This window comes from Triticum urartu, chromosome 1 (assembly GCF_003073215.2).
Source record: "Triticum urartu cultivar G1812 chromosome 1, Tu2.1, whole genome shotgun sequence".
Classification (NCBI taxonomy): domain Eukaryota; kingdom Viridiplantae; phylum Streptophyta; class Magnoliopsida; order Poales; family Poaceae; genus Triticum; species Triticum urartu.
Genome location: NC_053022.1, coordinates 542,684,662 through 542,704,769, shown reverse-complemented (window position 1 = coordinate 542,704,769; position 20,108 = coordinate 542,684,662). Strand labels below are relative to the sequence as shown.

The window sequence follows — 20,108 nt, the reverse complement described above, 5'->3', positions numbered from 1 at the left end:
TGCAATACATGCCCAATGGGAAAAAAGAAATAGAGAACAAATTACAAATTTATACCATTTGACGGAAGCCTGTGTGAACCAACAACATTTTGACGCAGTAAGTGTCATATAGGGAATTCGCTGACGTAAGTCGGTCCGGGCAAGCACTAACAATTTATTCAAGAGTTGCCTCCGGTTTTTTTTTCTTGGGCAACGTATACATTTCAACACCACCATATGGCACTGAATCAAACTTCCTTTTTCCATTAGGTAAACTCAACCTCAGATCAAATAATAAATAAATAATCCTACCACAACTCCATAATAAATAAAATAATGTTTATGTGTGGAGGATGGGCGGGCTGGAGTAGGGCCCGTTGAGCCAGCCGTCGCTGATGTGCTTGTATGCTGCCTCGGTGAGGTGGATGCCGTCCCAGCTGAGGTGGTCGGCCGGGTTGGCGCACGCCGCCGCGCCCGGCATCCCGCACCGCGCTCTGTTGGCGTAGTTGTACTTGCCTCCCCCGGAGCCGCAGCACGCCTCGAAAACCGCGTTGAAACCTGCACACACACAGCACAACACCGTTGCGAGTTACTCCCTTCGTTTCAAAATAGATGACCCAACTTTGCACAACACCGTACTCTAATTGATTGATCACTACCTATAACGTGCATGAACAGTGTCCCGGTCGGCGCTGGTGCTGCATGCGTGCATGTGGACTGCCGGGTCGAGGCATGTGTTGGTTGGGCGTGTCAGTCAGTGTCCATCCACTGTTACTTGGCGATTATTATGTCAGCTCAAGAACTTATGTTGGAATGATTTTTTTCTGAATTATGTGAAGATCTTCTTCTACTCGCCGCCGCGCAGGACATCCAGGGACATATGCCCAGAGTGGGCATGCAAGTAGCACCACACTGATGCTGATGCCGATGCTGACAGTGACACTAGCTAGTGCCGTGTCCACTGCTGCTGCTAGCTCGTGCACAAACGCGGAATCTATCTATCCACACGTTATGCGTGGCTTGTCTGTCCCTGGCGTGTTAGTTAGACTTATTGCCGAAAGAAGATGCCCAACGGCTACCTAAGACTAAGAGTATTGGTCGGTCGGAAGGAAATTTGGGAACTACTCCGCGTGCACACGTACGTACCGTATTTCTTGGGGTTCTGGACCATGTCGTAGACGGCGGAGTAGAAGTCGCCGTACATGATCCGCGCCGCCCGGCCGTAGCGCTTCCGGAGGCGGGCGATCTTGGCCTGGAGCAGGTTGTTGTGGAACGTGGACAGATCGTTGAACTTGCGGAGGCAGCCGAGGCTGTCGTAGTCGGCGCTGCTGTTGGTGCCGTAGACGGTGAGGTAGATGGGGAAGCAGCCGATGGGGAGCACCCCGGGCACCACCACGTCCCTGGCCCCCATGCCCACCACCTTCTCCACGCCCCTGATGATGGTGTTGACGATCTTGGGCGTGTACCTCCTCGCCTGGTCCGCGCTGTAGTTGCCGAACAGCATCGCGTTGTAGTCGTTCCCGCCGAACTCGCCGAACACCACCAGCGAGTCCCGCAGGTAGCGCTTGCAGGCGGCGGCGTCGCCGCACACGGTGGCCGTGATCTGCTGGAACCACTGGATTTGGAGGCTGATGGGCCCATTGTTCCAGATCTTGTCGGAGAGGCCGAGGCCCCGGAAGAAGGGCGCGTCCATGGCCGTCGCCCCCGTGATGGCCATGTTGGCGCCCTGCTTGAAGTCCGTGCCGTTCGCCTTGGACGGCGGTAGGAACGGCACCCCAAACTTGGTGCCTGCATGCAAACGTACGTCAAGCAAGAACGATTTATTTGAGCAAGATGGAGTGTGTGTGTGGAGAACCGAGCACATCACTTACTGAGGAAGTCGACGATGACGCGGCCGTCGGAGCACCGGCAGGTGGGGGTGCCGAAGTAGGTCTCGCCGTAGGGCGGCTGCGTGAACGTGATCGCCGTTGGCTTCCCGCTCGTGCACAGGTTGCCCGTGTCCGTGATCGAGTCGCCGAAGTTGAACACCGCGTTGTACTTCTGGGCCTGGGCTGACGCCGCGCCCGCAAGAAGCAGCAGGGCCAAGCATGGCAGCAGCTGCTGCCGCACCGCCGACGACCTCATCGTCCCAGCCGCTGGCTGCTGCGGACGAGAGAGCAGGAGAGGGAGGGAGGCACGCAAAGCGGCAAAGAAGAAAGCTACGGAAAGGAAAAGGAATGGGGATGCTTCATGCTTGGCCAGTGGCCGGGCTTTCTATAGCCCCCGTGACCCGCGCTTTAATCTGCTTTCGAATCTCTCGCCCGCCCGGCCGACCACACTCCAATGGCTGTGACTGAGAACGAGCGTCATGCATGTTACTCCTGTTAGAGTTTGAGCTGTTCATCTTATGTAATTAATTTTAACCTATCTCTATCTCTTTCTCCTCCCGTAGCTATCCCTGTCTCCTAAACCGAACCAGATCGGTATTCTCTCTGAACTTGTACGCTACGGCAAGGCACGTTCGCCTCAATATAAATACATACGATGCGGCTCCCTCGAGGAGTAGGAACGCTTATACCTATTCTTACATGGCATCAGAGCTAGCCTCTTCCCTATCATCTAGCGACACAACAAAAATAACCAGAACCCTAGCGCCCTTCCTTCGTCTTCATCATGAGTTCCAGCGTCGTCGGCCTCAACCTCGGCGCTCCTCCAACAGAGAAGTTCGCAAGGGGGAATTACCTCTTATGGAAGGCGCAAGTTCTGCCAGCCCTGCGAGGCGCGCAGGTGACCGATCTTCTCGACGGCAGCGATGCAACGCCGCCGAAAACAGTGGAGGTCGCCAAGGCGGACAAGACCACGACCATCGAGCCGAACCCACTGTATAGTCCATGGATTGCCAAAGATCAGCAGGTCCTAAGTTATCTGCTGAATTCGCTCACTCCAGAAATCCTCACGCAAGTTATTGGTAAGGAAAGTACCTTTGATCTATGGACCGCCCTTACCACAATCTTTGCTGTGCAGTCGCAATCGCGAATAACAAACTTGAGGATCGCCATCTCCAACACCAAGAAGGGCAACATGTCCAGCAATGCCTTCATCGCCAAGATGAAGAGCCTCGGAGACGAGCTTGCGGCAGCAGGCCGTCCGGTGACAGATGGAGAGATGGTGGACTACATCCTCGCCGGACTCGATAGGGATTACGATCCCATCGTCGCAGCAGTTGGCGCCATCAAAAACTCCATCACGGTTGATGACCTTTTCTCACAGATTTCCGCTTTCGGTCAGAGGATGGAGATGCTAGGCGACGGACCAGGCTTTCGTTCGTCAGCTAACGCCGTGTACAGGGGACGCGGCCAGTATCGGGGCAGAGGAGGCCGCGGACGAAGAGGACGTGGTCGTTCTGACTGTGCTCCTTCTCCTTCTGCTCGCAACGGTGGAAATAGCGGCTACCAGCAGCGTCAACGCCAGCCGCCACCACAGCAGTATCAGCAACATGAGGATGATTACCCAGAGTGCCAGATATGTTACAAATACCATGCTGGCGGCGCCAGGGACTGCTGGGATCGGTACAAGGAAGATCGTCGGGAAAAAAAGAAGGTCAACCTCGTCACCAACTCATATGGCATCGACACTAACTGGTATGCAGATTCGGGAGCTACCGAGCATATCACAGGAGAGCCTGACAAATTGACGATGCGGGAGAAGTATCATGGAGGTGATCAAGTGCACACGGCAAGTGGAGCTGGTATGGATATTACTCACATTGGTAACTCAATTGTTAAAACCCCTCAGAAAAATTTTCGTCTAAACAATGTCTTACATATCCCTCATGCATCGAAAAATCTTGTCTCTGTTCATCGTTTTACACTTGACGATAATGTTCTCATCATATTCTATCCTTATTCTTTTGTGATTAAGGATTTGGCAGCGAGGAGAGTCATTCTTAGAGGAAGATGCGAGGGAGGTCTTTATCCAATCATATCATCTTCTTCTTCGCCGGAGTCAAATAAACAATCTTGGAGTGTCACCAAACCATCTTCAGAAAAGTGGCATAGACGCTTGGGTCATCCATCTTCAGTCATAGTTCAACATGTCGTTAGCAAAAATAAACTTCCTTTTGTGTCTAGTATTGAGTCAGTTTGTGATGCGTGTCAACAAGAAAAAAGTCATCAATTACCATATCCCATCTCTACTAGTGTATCTACTGCTCCATTACAACTTATTTTTTTCAGATGTGTGGGGACCAGCCCCCACTTCAGTCGGTAGATTTTCTTATTATGTAAGCTTTATTGATGACTATAGCAAGTTTACTTGAATTTATTTGCTAAAGAAGCGATCCGATGTCTTTCAAGTTTTTAGCAACTTTCAAAGTCTTGTTGAACGTCAACTGAACTCTAAAATTCTTGCCATGCAAACGGATTGGGGAGGTGAGTATGAGAAACTAAATTACTTCTTCCAAAAGATTGGAATTTCTCACCATGTATCTTGTCCCCATGCTCACCAACAGAACGGTTCTGCTGAACGAAAGCATCGCCACATTGTTGAAGTAGGACTAGCATTGCTAGCTCATGCATCTATGCCTCTCAAATTCTGGGATGAGGCCTTTCTCGCCGCAACATACCTTATCAATATTAGACCCAGTAAAGTCATCAAATTTGAGAATCCTATCACTCGTCTTTTTGGTATTACTCCTGATTATACATCCCTCCGCATATTTGGTTGTGCATGTTGGCCGAATCTTCGACCATACAACACACGCAAACTTGCGTTTCATTCCAAACAATGTGTTTTCTTAGGTTATAGTCATATACACAAAGGGGTCAAATGTCTTGATGTCTCTACTGGCAGAGTCTTCATATCTAGGGATGTTGTTTTTGATGAATCTGTCTTTCTTTTCAAGTCACTTCATCCAAATGCCGGTGCCCTTCTTCGAAAATAAATTCTTCTACTTCCGGAGTTTGATCAAGGGGGTGATAACAATTGTACTAACCAATGTGCTAATATTCCTTCTAGTTCTACTCCGAGTACTTTGTCTGTGCAGGTGCATGAAGAAAACGGCGTTCAAAGGGGCCAAGATGATCAAAATCCGGTACAAATTGACCCTATATTTCATGTGTTTGAAGAAGAAGCAGCAGGTGCAGAACACGAGGAGGATGCGGCGGTGCCTTCCACGCTTGTGCGCCGATCCGCCTTGGATCACGGGCGGAGATCCGCGCGGAATCACACGCCTGTCAGCCAACAGGAGAATCAGGCATCCCCAGCCCGCTCCGCGTCTGCCACGTCAGCGCACATGCGGGGGATAGGAGACGACGCGGGATTTCCCTCGTCCGGCATGCGCATGCAGGGGACAGGAGCAGCAGTTTCGGGATCCTCTGCTCCGGATTACTCTGTGGACCCAACCGTTGCTAGCTCAGGTCAGGCCACACCAGGGTCCACTAGATCCGGTGCACCAGCACAGTCTACACACATGGATGGATCTCCTGGATCTTCTGCCACCAGCTGATCTGTGCAATCTTCTGTGCAGCAGCAAGAACAGCCTGCTACCACCTCAAGGGTCATGACCCGGCTACAAAAAGGTACTAGAAATCCCAAAATAAGAAGAGATGGTACTGTACCATATGGGATGTTATGTGTTTCAGGTGAACCAACAAAGTTGAGAGATGCACTTGGAGATCCTAAATGGAAAAGGGCTATGGATGAAGAGTATGATGCGCTCATGAAAAATAAAACATGGCACTTGGTGCCAAGTCAGAGAGGTAAAAATATTATTGACTGCAAGTGGGTCTATAGAATCAAAAGAAAAGCAGATGGCTCAACTTATAGATACAAAGCACGGCTAGTTGCCAAGGGATTCAAGCAACGGTATGGTATTGATTATGAAGATACCTTTAGCCCAGTTGTAAAAGTTGCTACTATAAGACTTGTGCTAGCCATTGCTGTTTCTAGGGGATGGAGTCTTCGACAGCTAGATGTTCAGAACGCGTTTCTGCATGGTGTTCTGGAAGAGGAGGTCTATATGAGGCAACCACCAGGATATGAAAACAAACAAACACCTCATTATGTTTGCAAGCTCGGCAAAGCTCTTTATGGTCTGAAGCAGTCACCTAGAGCATGGTTCTCAAGGCTAAGTTCACAGTTGAAGCATCTTGGGTTTATTCCATCCAAGGCAGATACATCTCTCTTCATTTATAATAAGGCAAACACAATGATTTTTGTGCTCATATATGTGGATGATATTATAGTTGCAAGTTCTTCTCAAGATGCCACTAATGCTCTCTTGCATGATTTGAGTTCAGAGTTTGCTTTGAAGGATCTTGGTGATTTACATTTCTTCTTGGGCATTGAAGTTAAGAAGACTCAAGATGGCGTAGTGTTGAATCAAGAGAAATATGCCACTGAACTTCTAACTCATATGGGAATGAAGGATTGCAAACCCTCACCTACACCATTGTCTTCTTCAGAACAACTTTCAGCATATCAGGGAGAACCTCTTAATGCAGAGGAGAGCACAAAATATAGAAGTGTTGTTGGAGCCCTACAATACTTAACTTTGACATGGCCAGATATATCATTTGTTGTAAACAAGGTTTGTCAATATTTGCATGCTTCTACCTCTACTCATTGGACGTCTGTCAAACGGATTGTACGATACATTAAGCATACTGTGAGTTTGGGACTCCAGTTCAGACGTTCTAGTTCCACACTTGTCAGTGCCTTCTCTGATGCTGATTGGGCAGGATGTGTTGATGACAGAAAGTCAACTGGAGGATTTGCAGTGTTTTTTGGTTCAAATCTTATTTCTTGGAGTGCCAGAAAACAGGCCACTGTGTCAAGGTCAAGCATAGAGGCTGAATACAAATCACTAGTAAATGCAACTGCTGAATTATTTGGGTGGAATCTTTGCTTCATGAGCTAGGAATCAAGCAACTTCGTATATCTTGTCTATGGTGTGACAACTTGGGAGCAACCTATCTTTTTGCTAATCCAGTGTTTCATGGTAGAACCAAACACATTGAAATTGATTTTCACTTTGTGCGTGAAAGAGTTGCAGAGAAGAAGTTGGATATACGGTTCATTCCATCCAAGGATCAAGTGGCTGATGGATTCACCAAAGCTTTGCCAGCCAAGTCTTTTGAAGAGTTCAAGAGAAATCTTAACATAGGATAGTTTAAATTAAGGGAGGGTGTTAGAGTTTGAGCTGTTCATCTTATGTAATCTTAACCTATCTCTATCTCTTTCTCCTCCCGTAGCTATCCCTGTCTCCTAAACCGAACCAGATCGGTATTCTCTCTGGACTTGTACGCTACGGCAAGGCACGTTCGCCTCAATATAAATACATACGATGCGGCTCCCTCGAGGAGTAGGAGCGCTTATACCTATTCTTACAACTCCCTCCGTTTCGAATTACTTGTCGCAGATATGAATATATCTAGATGTATTTTAATTCTAGATACATCCATTTCTACAACGAGTAATTTGGAACGAAAGGAATACTACCCAGCTAGCTAGATTGTCCTCCCCTTTAGTATTTTATCAGTGGCTGCCAGTGAGAAATTTGTCTCTCCCTTTGACCTTTGCTACACTTTCAGCTCGGTTTGTCCTCCCCGGAGAGGAAACTTCACGTGAGAGATCACCACCACCGCCTTATTATTCTCCGATTCTCTGTAAAGGTCAGCATATATACTACGATCCTGCCATGATACCAAAGGACGCACAAAGCAGCTCCACACATGCATGCATGCGTGGCTCTTCTCCATGGAGAGCTTCACCTGCCCATATGGCACCTAGCTAGGGAGAAAGAAAGAGAAAGACAACTACGCACGTGTGATGTGAATATTAAGATTCAGTCATCTTGATTTTTGTTGCGATGATGTGGAACATACCACCATCCAACGTGGAATTCTTATGGACATTTTCTGGTGTTCCGTGGCCTAATTTCTCAGTTGCAATAAGAGAAATCTTTGATCTGATAGTACTCCCTCCGTAAACTAAACGCTCTTATATTAGTTAATAGAAAGAGTAATATATATTTTCCTCCATCTGTTGAATTGGTTTCTTGGAGAACTAACAGTACTGAGAGTAATCTTGAGGAACTCCATGTTGCAACAAGTTGGACGTTTTCGAGGGTTCGTGTTTGGATCGTCCAACACCAAAAGCTCTGGAGTTTGGTAATTAATGTTGAGAAACTGGTGCATGAGGATGTTGACTTGCTCGCAGGACTACCTAATCTACTGCACATGTGGTTGTGGATATGAAAATCGTGAGGAAAAAGGATCATCATCCATGATGGTGTGGTGGCATTCCAGGTTCTCAAATACTTGAGAATCACGTGCTTCGCCCCGTGCCTAACCTTCATGGTAGGGGCGATTTCCGAACACCAAACTTTTATTTTGGAAGTACGCCGTGTTCGGCGCGCCCCATCACCGATCGAGCAACGGGCTGCCGCTGCGTAGCCCTGTCAGGCCGCAGCGCCGCTTCCCTGTGGTTCTCCTCGTGGCTGCAGCGATCCGCTGCCCTGTGGTTCTCCCTGTGGCTGCAGCGATCCGCGCTGCCGCTGCGTCGTTCCTTCGGGTCGTAGCGCCGCGGCACGTGATCTCCGCCGCCGGGAGGCTATTCCCATGGTTGCACCAACCCGCACGTTGCCACTGCATCGCCTCTTCAGGCCGTAGTGCCGCGGCCCGCGGTAAACCGCCGTCCCCGAGGCTGCATCGACCCTCGCACTGCCACTGCGTTGCCCGGTCAGGCCGTAGCGAGCGTGGCACGCGGTCCCTGCAACCGCCATGAGGTCTTCCCCGCCGTCACCCCGACCGGTGCGCTGCCGCTGCGTCGCCCCTTCGGGTCATAGCATCACGGCGCGCGGTCTACTCCGTCGTCCCCGCGCGTCGACTTCTACGTGGTATGCGTTGCGCCGCCTCCCTAGGCACGGGAACGCCACCGTCCGTGCCGGTCTTCATCATGCTATCGGGTTCTTTCTCGCCTACTTCGAGCACCGTCGCCTCCTTAGGCCGCCGCCGCCGCTCCTCTTCTTCTCGCTCCACGACGACTATCTCGACACCGGCCACCCCGACTCGACATCGACCACAGCATTCTTCGCATGGCTACACCACCCACGCTCTCGGCTACCTCGACAAACGGCACAAAGGGCTACCGCCTTGCTTGAGCAGCCTCGTCGGTTTCCACTCCAACAACGACTTCCGCGATGCATCGACCGATACAACTGTTGGGGGGGGGGGGGGGGGGGGGGGGTGGTCTCCATCGGCATGCCTTCGGATTCTTCTCCAGTCTTACCGTCTGCGTTGCTACCATTGTGACTGCGGGGGGTGTTGAGTATAATATTTATTTAGGATAGCGTAGGATTTATTCTACCCTGCCTTGTACTCCAAGATGACCATGTACTCCTATATATATGCCCATGAGGCTCAAGCAATACATCAACAATTCCACCAATCTCTCTCTCCCTTCTAACACATCCTGTTTCCAAATACATACGAGTATGGTTGAGGTGAACATGCATGCAGATAATTACAGGAAATAAATAGAAAGGAAATGTGAAAATGCAGATAATCGCAACCATAGATGACTTATTACCAAAACCACAGATTTGCGACCGCAGTCCACAACTAGTCCATGAAAGCAAACGAATTGAAGTGACTACTGACTAGGCAAACCACAGTAGCAAACCCTTTCTACACAACATTGTTCAAAGCCACAAAGGCATGGACTGGAACATCAAAGTACAGAAGAAAACCAAGCTGTGCGTAGAAGATCTGAACCATACATATTTAACATCTGATGACTTTCATGAAGTGACCATGGAGCTGCTTAATTTTTACAACCATCGGACAACCATTCTATGTAACTGGGAATATAAGGTTTGCACCGGAGATCATAATGACTATTCTCAAAACAGAAGACAACACGAGGTCTCCGGTTTTCCACATCGTATGACACAAGCCTTTCATTCAACCCATTGATTTGGAAAAAGATCGATTTGCATTCCGGAGTCCGGACCGAATGCTACAAATGTACACACCTCATCATGGCCTATCAATTCCGACATGTTGGCGGTATGCTTCAGAGTCCACTGCCCACTGGCATAATCTTCAAGAACCCAGACCGAGAGCTGGCGATTACCATTAGTGTAATCCATATGCGTTGCATACAGGCGTCCCTGAGATTGCCCAATATAACCATAATCGGAGGTGTCTGCTATGGTGAGGCGGCATTCGGATTTCCCGCCAAGTATTCCCTTCCGCATCCGCCGTGATCACCGAAGAATCGTGGGTAGTTAGATGCAGCGCGCCACCGAAGAAGAGAGAGACGGAACCATCATGATCAACCACGCTAGTGTGGTCGCCCCATTCGCTCTCCTTGGAAGCCCACCTTCCGGTTTCCGATGAGAAGATCTCCACTCTGGTGATCCCGTCGCCCCGCACGAGCACGAACACGGCGAAGCGGGAGGGAGCGGCCGGGTCGAATTGTCGAAAGCCAGACGGATGATGTTCCTCTCCTGAAGCAGCTCCTCGTTAGCAGGCAAGACAGTCCACTTCTCCGTAGCTGGATTGGACACAACGAACTCTGTGTCGGCGCCGGAGCTGGTGGCAGACGATATCTTCCAGCACTTGCAGAGGAGGAGGCCGCCGCAGCAGTCCACGGTCTGGACGCCCCCGTCCCACGCGCCGCGCAGGAAAGGGAGGCCGGGGTCGACGAGGGGCCGGCCTCGGCCCGACAGGTTGCGGAAGCAGAGCTCGTTATTCCAGTCGCTGCGAGCGTAGCAGAAGAAGCCCGACAGGGCCTGCGGCGACCTCTTCGGGAGGCCGGGGTCGGAGCAGAGGGCGCGCCATGCTTTGGACACGCACTTGAAGCAGCAGAGCGATCTGTAGGGCACCCGCGCAAGGACCTCGACGAGGAGGTCCTCGGGGAGGCTCTCTGCCGCCGCCGCCGGCTGCTCCTTCTTCTTCCTGGACCTCTTTGCCATTGCCCCGTAGCGGTGGAGATCCAGCCGGATAACGGCGGCGGCGTATGTATCTGAATGTTATGCGGAATTTGGGGGTTTATTGCGCCCCGTCTCCTCCTATTTTCGGAAACTAGATGATATCCTGCACGTTGTTGCGAAAATATTTAGCAACATATTTAAATGTGTTTTGTTGTATGACGCGTGAATATTTGAAGTAATAATATAAAAAGTTAAAACTGAAAATACATATAATTTATTGCGTTTCATTACTATATAGTTGTAAAATGTTTATTAAATATAAATAACTTAATAGAATGAAAATTCTCATGTATGCTTGCATGTTGAGATGAGTCTTTTTTTCATGACGTTTCATGATGAAGTGGCATGCTTGCATGTTGAGAGATATATGATAGTGGAGGTGGGCCTTTTGTCATGCATGTTGTGTGATGATGTGGCATGCTTGCATGTTGAGAGAAATAATTAGTGAAGGCTAGCTATTTAGATATAGTAGATACTGCGTTGGGCGTGGCCTAAAAACTAGAGCGTGTGTTTGATCCAGTCGGTAACTCGGCCGAAACGGACTGGAGATGGAGTGTGATACACGTATTCCCCGTGTTCTCCAAAAAAAAGGAAACGTTTCCGTGTGGGTTTGTCGCTTTTTGGGCGGTTTTGACAACACACACAAAAGCAATACACCAATACATGAGTGGAGTCCATTTATTATCAAAGTCCAATGTGGACACATCTTTTTGTAGCAAGATTTATTTCAGAGTTCTTTTTTACATAATCACATATATTTTATTAGACAAACGTATTACAAAGAGTACATATGTGGTCATCACAGAAGACATACATAGATGTCTTGCAATATTGAATCAAAGACTTCGCAAGAAGTAAAACTAAAATTTTACTTTGGCAGAATCTTGTGCCACACCAAAACATCGCCCACCATCGTCCTCCTCCGTTGTTGAAGCAACATCGAAGAAAGAGGGGAACTGCCTTCATACCAAGATCTAGAGGAGCACCTTTGCATACAAGGATGCTTTTCGAGCCGATGAACCGGACTGTCTCAAGCAACAAGACCGAAACTTTGTGGCACGTCAGCCAGGGTTCTTCGATCCCCATGTCCGCTAGATCCCAGCACCGTCAACTTCATTCGATGAGATCGAAGAAGAGGACCGTCACTGCATTCCTCTATCCACACACCCCATTGCAAGATGCCAAACACAACCACAACAGCCGACACCAACACCCCCCGAGAGAGTGTTCAGAGTTGGATAGCCTGAAGAGGACTACCGGAACAACGACACCGCGGAGGCGTGCACATGCGATAACGATGTCTAACACTTGGAAGCACCCTCCGAGCGGCCAGGCAAAGATCTATGTCGACAGAGGTATGTCTCACAATGGGGATGTGGGTGCAGCAGCCGCGGTGCAAAGAGATGAACATGGCAATTATATCGGATCCTCAACGATTGTACTTCCGGGATTGAATGATCCAGCAGTCATGAAGTTGTAGCGTGTCAGTGAAGCATTGGCTTTAGCCAATGATTTTTCTTTGAACCGTTTGATGATTGCATGTGATTACAAGCCAGTGGTGAAGGACATCAACAAAGGGTTAGGGCTTGGGAGGCTATTTCAAGAAGTGTGATTTTATGTTTGAAAGTCGTCATTCGAACCAGGAAGCACATCATCTTGTAAAATTTTCAGTACCGCTCCCACAAGGTCGTCGCTGATCTACATGCGGCGAGTCTTGTCCTCTTCCGGCTATAGGCCTTTCTGCGGCGAAGGAAGGATCGAAGGATCGTGCTGATCGGCGACAGCGACCCGATCGTCCACTCACACACATGGAGGATATTCAGGGCTGTACGCCGTCTACTAAATACATGGTCTACTTTTTTTTTTGAGACATATAAATACATGGTCTACTGTTAATGTGCCACCGTTGATCCATAGAATTTCCATCAAGTAAAGCTAACGATGTTAAATTTGGACGAACTTTGTATTGATTGGCTTCCTGCACCCATCGCCAACTCCTGCAGTTGTGCAAAAAACAAGAACAAAAATGACGTTGGTTTTCTCTGCCATCGACAACTCCTAAAAGTTCGCCGTTGCCTACTGACGAACTGCAACAGGTTTGGCGCGATTGCTGTAGAAGTGCAGAAACAAAAGAGAGGCAAAGAAAAAAATGAAACGCCGTTGCCGGGGATCGAACCCGGGTCACCCGCGTGACAGGCGGGAATACTTACCACTATACTACAACGACTTGGATGGCAGAGAGTTTAACTAGAGTTATTAGATCAGCTAACTCTGATCAAATCGGAGGTTGTCCTGGGCCGGAGAGCTGAAACGGGAACCGCAGCCGCCGTTTCGGCCCAAAAAACCTAGACACAATCGAAACTTGGCCGGTGCACAGGCGAGATCGGCGTGTCCAGCTCCTCCCGTCGCCGGCCCTCTCAATCGGTTCCTGTCCAATGCGCCGCGCTTCTTCCGTTAGATCTAGGCGAAAATCGATCTCATGTTGAACCAATTTCAGATTATCCCGTCGCTTCCGTCGATCGTAACCTAACCTGGCTCGGCTTGGTTCCATCTTTCCTTGTTGAACCAGCGCTGGCTCTTGAGAATTTGCACGTCTCTTTGGCAAAATTTGTAGGGCAGAACTGAGGCAAGATCTGCTGCACCGCAGATAGTCGACCAGAGGCTGCATCAACCGGTGGGAACCTTCCAACAGCAACACCATATTTCTCAAGCTGCCCAAAATATATCGGCCATGGCCGTTTTTGAGGATCTCCCACAGGTATGTGTTGCTGCCAGCCAGGTGTATATTCATCAGACATAGCACGTAGCAAGTAAAAATAATAATCTCGATCGGTGGCATTCAAGTATTTTAGCAGCAAGTAACAAATCTAATGTTAAAGAATTGCTATCGTAGACATTGATTGTTTTCTCTATAAACTTGGTCAAAGTTAGATAACTTTGACTCTCTAAAAAACTAATACATCTTACTCCATCTTTTAGAACGAAGAGAGTACAATCTGACCGTTGAAACTTGTCAACCTTGGTTTTGCAAGACATCCCACATCATATACATTCTCTGTTGTGAGTGCAAGCAGCTGCTCGTGTGGGTTTCTATGTTTGTGAGATACTATTCCAAGCTCGTACTCAACTCTGATACACTTGAGAGTTGAGTAACAAGAAATTTTAGGAAAGAGGAACCTATATCATTGACAAAGTTGACCGAATTCTTGAACCATCACAGCAATGGGGTTAAGGTGGAAATGCTTAAACTTGGGCTTAACCCTTGCAAGGAAATCAAAGCCTCTGCTTGGACAGGTGGCTCCAAATCACCGTCAAGTCTGGGACTAAAGAACTTAGCTTGGCTACGTATATTTTCATGAAGAAAATCTACAAATTCCGATGTTGGGTTTTGTCCAACGAAGCAGTTGCAAGTTCAATTCAGTCTCTTCACCTCACTAGTTGTGCTTTAGATCCCATTCCGACACTTGGCCTGTTAAGAAGATAGAAAAAAGGTGCATCTTCGTTTTCTCAATATTAATGAGGAAGAATTATTGCAGTCGCTCTCCAAATCTACTGCCTTGGAGCGGCTGGAGATATCCTTACGCAGTGGGGTAAGTTGCTTGAGAATACCATGTACGTTGCGGAACTAAAATTTCTTGCTGTTATAGAATTCAAGAGGCTACAAATAGTAGAGATCGATGCTCCATGCCCCAACTCCTTCCATTATAGTGGAGCCTTGTTCAATATATCTATCCAAAATTCTTTGCCGCTTAAGAATGTAAGCTTGTGTTGCATTCTCTCTGATGCTCGCGCGGGGCTTCCATCTATTGCAGGAAATGTCGAGAACCTCACCATCCAGTCTCGTGCTGAGGTATATATGCTCTCTCATAGTATATTTAATCAACAATATATGAATGTGTACTGTAGTTTTATGTTGGAACAAACAAGCACATGGTTAACCTTGGGATTTGTTCTTCTTCAGAACATCAACATTCCAATGTTGCCCTCGGAGCTCCCTCATCTCAAGAACATGGACATCGGACTCGGTAGAGGAGTAATGTCCCTCCCTCCAAGCTGCGACATCTTCTCTTTGGTTTCTTTTCTTGATGCTTCTCCTGTAGTGGATTCTTTCATCTTGCAGGTAAATCATTATGTATATCATTTGGAGCTATCTATGCCAATTAGTGTGTTAATTGTTTGTCGTAACAATAACATTATTGTTGATCCTACATGTGTATCTATATGCAGGTAGAGCAGGGTGCCCTTAGGACCGACCTCGTTATTGGAGAGGACAATGACGAGTGCCGGGGCAGAGGCTGAAGCGCCAGTATGACCGCCTCAGGCAGGTGACTATCACAGGGTTTTGTCCATCCAAGGGCTAGATCCATCTCACGATCCACATTCTCGAGAGCGCACCTTTGATCGAGTACCTGACGTTGGACACGGCCTATCGTTGTGATATGAGGTTGGGTACCACTGGTAGATGCCCCTCCTCAATGAAGATTAATTAATGCTCACCGATGTGCAAGGCAGATCTTCCCGGATGTCATAGAGCCATGGAGGTTGTGGGTAGGTACATCGCCATGGGAGTTCCCCCGACTGATGAGTTCAAGGTCTTGGAGCTATGTAGTCGATTTCATGATGCCAACCTACATGAATGGAACGAACAAATAATATTCATTCATAGCATTTCCTACCAAGCAAACCTTTGGACACTTCATACATTCCCCATTCCTTCCGGATTAGGCTATGTTACAATGTCAAAGTATTCCTCTCTTGCTTCGATTGATGCAAAGAAACAAAATACTAGTAAAAAGGGGGCCGGGGGGGGGGGGGGGGGGGGGGGGGGGGGTAATGAGGAGATGAATGAATTGTTGTGGGCTATGGGAACCATAAAGCTAGAAACAATCAGATTGTACGCATATCAGTTTGTAAGAAGGAAAAAACTAGTAAGATAACAAAAACTTATGCTACATTAATTATATCATGTTTCTGAAAGAGAAAAGTCTGAAATATACCTTGAACACGTACGTCTCATCGAAATCATATCTTGAACAATTAATCCCTGAAATTTGTATCCAAACTACTGATCCCGGTCAATCCCAACCCTAAAGCAACCCTGATATGTTTGTCTGGTAAAAGTTAGTACCGTCGAAGAACCACTTTTTCTATCACTGACTACATGAGCCTACATGTTAGGTACATCGTTATCCTCTCCCACCCTCTTTACCCTCTTCATCTCGCGCCCCCAATGCTTCTTTTAGAACCGGTCAGGAACCGATACAAACCCGCATTGAATGGCAAAACACGTCCGGACCACGCGGTCCGGGCGGCTATGGACGTTTTGAGGGTTGGCGTTGGAGATACCATGACTACAACTTTCCGTTGTCATAGAGAAAGTTGTTTTTTAGAAAGTATGCTTGTATTCAAATTGCAAATTAATACAAAGTCCTTGATTCATACAAGCACGTCCTAATGCATCCACAAAGAACCAGAATAACAAAAAGCACTGTAAAACAATTATAAAACACGAAGATCTCCGAAGTTCTGTGTCATCGTCCTTGAATCTTGTGAGTCGGCCCCTGTAACACAAAAATTTGCAATCAGACCCAAGCAACTCATCATCTTCAACCACGGCATGATCGCCTCCATGATGTCCCCGTTTTCTTTGCTCCAGCATCGAAAAGACAAGGAACACATGTGCCCCTTTCAGGTGGAAGAGAACTATGATTTGGTTCCGACGATGCGGCCGAGCCAACTGCCGGGGCAAAGGAGGACATCCCTCCATCAGCAGCACAAAGAAAGATGAAGAACTACAACAGAAAATCATACCGACGAGGTGGAAGAAGAATCTCCTTCTCCACACAAGCACCACCTATCCGAGGACCAAAACCGGCCAGTTTCGATCAGCCTCCAAACACCATAGCCTACAACCTCAACGAACCCGACCGTGATCAGAGCCCGGGAAAACTTATTCAGTTGTGACGCCGCTGCAACGGCCTCGGCAAAATCTCCCTCAACGCTAACCCTACTCCCTACTGAGAACCCACCCGACGCACAAATCCGAGTTCCCCCTCCCTCCCAGCCCCAGAGCGGCCGGCGAAGGGAGGGGGAAACAGCGGCGACTCTGGCGTCATGCAAAGGGAATCCATGGTCGCCTCCTTTCCGCCTGTGTACGAGATCCGATCTATCCGGGAGTTACTTGTCTGAGAGGAGAGGTTGCATAGAGAAAAATTTTACCGTACGTCCGATTGGGTTATTTCTTCCCAACTATCTTTTGTACTTGTATGAATCTTAACATTCAGATCACACACGGTGCCATATGGGCAGGTGAAGCTCTCCATGGAGCAGAGCTAGCCACGCACGCATGCATGTGTGGAGCTGCTTTGTGCGTCCTTTGGTATCATGGCAGGATCGTAGTATGCTGACCTTTACAGAGAATCGGAGAATAATAAGGCGGTGGTGGTGATCTCTCACGTGAAGTTTCCTCTCTGGGGAAGACAAACCGAGCTGAAAGTGTAGCAAAGGTCAAAGAGAGAGACAAATTTCTCCCTGGCAACCACTGATAAAATACCATAAAATACTGAAGGGGAGGACAATCTAGCTAGCTGGGTAGTAACATGCTTGACGCTCGTCCTCAGTCTCAGCGGACAAGAGATTCGAATCGAAAGCGAATTAAAGCGCCGGTCACGGGGGCTATAGAAAGCCCGGCCACTGGCCAAGAGCATGCATCCCCCATTCCTTTTCCTTTCCGTAGCTTTCTTCTTTGCCGCTTTGCGTGCCTCCCTCCCCCTCTGTCTCGTCCGCAGCAGCCAGCGGCTGGGACGATGAGGTCGTCGGCGGTGGCGGTGCCAGTGCCGGTGCGGCGGCAGCTGCTGCCATGCTTGGCCCTGCTGCTTCTTGCGGGTGCGGCGTCCGCCCAGGCCCAGAAGTACAACGCGGTGTTCAACTTCGGCGACTCCATCACTGACACGGGCAACCTGTGCACGAGCGGGAAGCCGACGGCGATCACCTTCACGCAGCCGCCCTACGGCGAGACCTACTTCGGCACCCCCACCTGCCGGTGCTCCGACGGCCGCGTCATCGTCGACTTCCTCAGTAAGTGCTGTGCTCCGCTGCTCCGCACACACACTCCATCTTGCTCAAATAAATCGTTCTTGCTTGACGTACGTACGATGACGCATTGCAGGCACCAAGTTTGGGGTGCCGTTCCTGCCACCGTCCAAGGCGAACGGCACGGACTTCAAGCAGGGCGCGAACATGGCCATCACGGGGGCGACGGCCATGGACGCGCCCTTCTTCCGCGGCCTCGGCCTCTCGGACAAGATCTGGAACAACGGGCCCATCAGCTTCCAGATCCAGTGGTTCCAGCAGATCACCGCCACCGTGTGCGGGAACGACTGCAAGCGGTACCTGCGGGACTCGCTGGTGGTGTTCGGCGAGTTCGGCGGCAACGACTACAACGCGATGCTGTTCGGCAACTACAACCCGGACCAAGCGAGCCGGTACCAATGCCGCTAAATGAAATCCTGTCCGCTATAGCCTGATTTTGCATGATTTTTCACCGATATATAGCTGATTTGGGTGAGTACTACCGCTACTTATCATAGCCTGCTATTCAAAACTTTGGCAGGTACACGACCAAGATCGTCAACACCATCATCAGGGGCGTGGAGAAGGTGGTGGCCATGGGGGCCAGGGATGTGGTGGTGCCCGGGGTGCTCCCCATCGGGTGCTTCCCCATCTACCTCACTGTCTACGGCACCAACAGCAGCGCCGACTACGACAGCCTCGGCTGCCTCCGCAAGTTCAACGACCTCTCCACGTTCCACAACAACCTGCTCCAGGCCAAGATTGCCCGCCTCCGGAAGCGCTACGGCCGGGCGGCGCGGATCATGTACGCCGACTTCTACTCCGCCGTCTACGACATGGTCCAGAACCCAAGCAAATACGGTACGTACGTGCGCACGCGGAGTAGTTCCCACATTTCCTTCCGACCGACCAGTACTCTCTTAGTCTTAGGTAGCCGTTGGGCATCTTCTTTCAGCAATAAGTCTAACTAACACGCCAGGGACAGACAAGCCACGCATAACGTGTGGATAGATAGATTCCGCGTTTGTGCACGAGCTAGCAGCAGCAGTGGACACGGCACTAGTGTCAGCGTCGGCATCAGTATCAGTGTGGTGCTACTTGCATACCCACTCTGGGCACATGTCCCTGCATGTGAGATTCCTGCATTTCCTGCGCGGCGACGAGTAGAAGATCTTCAAATCATTCAAAAAAAAAGCATTCAAAAAAATCATTCACAAAGAAGATCTAGAGCTGACATGATGGCCAAGTAATGGTGGATCGGCACTGGCTGACACGCCCAACCAACACATGCCTCCACATGCATGCATGCATGGAGCACCGGCGCCGACCGGGGCACTGTTCATGCACGTTCTAGGTAGTGATCGATCCGTCTAGCTAGCTAACAAGGGTCTCTGCAGGTTTCAACGCGGTTTTCGAGGCGTGCTGCGGCTCCGGGGGAGGCAAGTACAACTACGCCAACAGAGCGCGGTGCGGGATGCCGGGCGCGGCGGCGTGCGCCAACCCGGCCGACCACCTCAGCTGGGACGGCATCCACCTCACCGAGGCAGCATACAAGCACATCAGCGACGGCTGGCTCAACGGGCCCTACTCCAGCCCGCCCATCCTCCACACATAAACATTATTTTATTTATTTATTTATTATGTGGAGCTGTGGTAGTATTATTTATTATTTGCTCAGAGGTTGAGTTTTCCTAATGGAAAAAGGAAATTTGATTCAGTGGCCTATGGTGGTGCTGAGATTATAATGTATACGTTGCCCAAGAAAAAAATTTGGAGGAAACTCTCGAATAAAGTGTAATTGCTTTCGTCCATCAAATGGTGTACATTCGTAACTTGTTGCATATATTGCCATCACTCTCACTCTCACCGCTTATCCCCTATTTCTAAATAGCAACAACAAAAACAGGGTGTCACCATGTTGGCAAAGCCTGCAAGGACGTTGGGATTTTTTCGAATACGCGCGAGTGTGCGTACTACTACCTCCTACCTCCGTCCAGATTTATTGGTCCTCTTTGTATTATGTGTCAAAATTTGATCATAGATTTAATTGTCAAAATGTTAATGCATGTTATAAAAAATT

At 49.1% G+C, this 20,108-nt stretch overlaps 3 protein-coding genes and 1 non-coding gene across 4 annotated transcripts; 1 reads left to right on the top strand and 3 right to left on the bottom strand.

The window, feature by feature from the left end:
* Positions 1 to 41: 41 nt before the first annotated feature.
* On the bottom strand, positions 42 to 2,282 carry LOC125528206 (GDSL esterase/lipase At5g45910-like). The gene is made up of 3 exons (XM_048692712.1): positions 1,851 to 2,282; positions 1,126 to 1,767; positions 42 to 537 (listed from the first exon to the last, which is right to left on the bottom strand). The coding sequence occupies exons 1-3, from the start codon at positions 2,101 to 2,103 to the stop codon at positions 320 to 322; spliced, it is 1,113 nt and encodes a 370-aa protein (XP_048548669.1). The 5' UTR covers positions 2,104 to 2,282; the 3' UTR covers positions 42 to 319.
* A 7,886-nt stretch (positions 2,283 to 10,168) lies between these two features.
* Positions 10,169 to 10,939, bottom strand: LOC125528197 (F-box protein At5g62510-like). Its single transcript, XM_048692705.1, has one exon. The coding sequence runs from the start codon at positions 10,937 to 10,939 to the stop codon at positions 10,250 to 10,252; it is 690 nt and encodes a 229-aa protein (XP_048548662.1). The 3' UTR covers positions 10,169 to 10,249.
* Positions 10,940 to 13,112: 2,173 nt separating this feature from the next.
* Positions 13,113 to 13,184, bottom strand: TRNAD-GUC. Its single transcript has one exon. It is a non-coding gene; the product is annotated as a tRNA-Asp (tRNA).
* A 4,455-nt stretch (positions 13,185 to 17,639) lies between these two features.
* On the top strand, positions 17,640 to 19,839 carry LOC125528187 (GDSL esterase/lipase At5g45910-like). The gene is made up of 4 exons (XM_048692695.1): positions 17,640 to 18,034; positions 18,126 to 18,441; positions 18,570 to 18,889; positions 19,426 to 19,839. The coding sequence occupies exons 1-4, from the start codon at positions 17,764 to 17,766 to the stop codon at positions 19,641 to 19,643; spliced, it is 1,125 nt and encodes a 374-aa protein (XP_048548652.1). The 5' UTR covers positions 17,640 to 17,763; the 3' UTR covers positions 19,644 to 19,839.
* Positions 19,840 to 20,108: the final 269 nt, after the last annotated feature.

Excerpts from the sequence above, each read along its gene's own strand:
- LOC125528206 (XM_048692712.1), bottom strand. The coding sequence starts at position 2,103 with ATGAGGTCGTCGGCGGTGCGGCAGCAGCTGCTGCCATGCTTGGCCCTG. Across the intron at positions 1,768-1,850 it reads CGTCATCGTCGACTTCCTCA|GCACCAAGTTTGGGGTGCCG; the intron begins GTAAGTGATGTG and ends GTTTGCATGCAG. Across the intron at positions 538-1,125 it reads CCAGAACCCCAAGAAATACG|GTTTCAACGCGGTTTTCGAG; the intron begins GTACGTACGTGT and ends GTGTGTGTGCAG.
- LOC125528197 (XM_048692705.1), bottom strand. The coding sequence starts at position 10,939 with ATGGCAAAGAGGTCCAGGAAGAAGAAGGAGCAGCCGGCGGCGGCGGCA.
- LOC125528187 (XM_048692695.1), top strand. The coding sequence starts at position 17,764 with ATGAGGTCGTCGGCGGTGGCGGTGCCAGTGCCGGTGCGGCGGCAGCTG. Across the intron at positions 18,035-18,125 it reads CGTCATCGTCGACTTCCTCA|GCACCAAGTTTGGGGTGCCG; the intron begins GTAAGTGCTGTG and ends GACGCATTGCAG. Across the intron at positions 18,442-18,569 it reads AACCCGGACCAAGCGAGCCG|GTACACGACCAAGATCGTCA; the intron begins GTACCAATGCCG and ends AAACTTTGGCAG.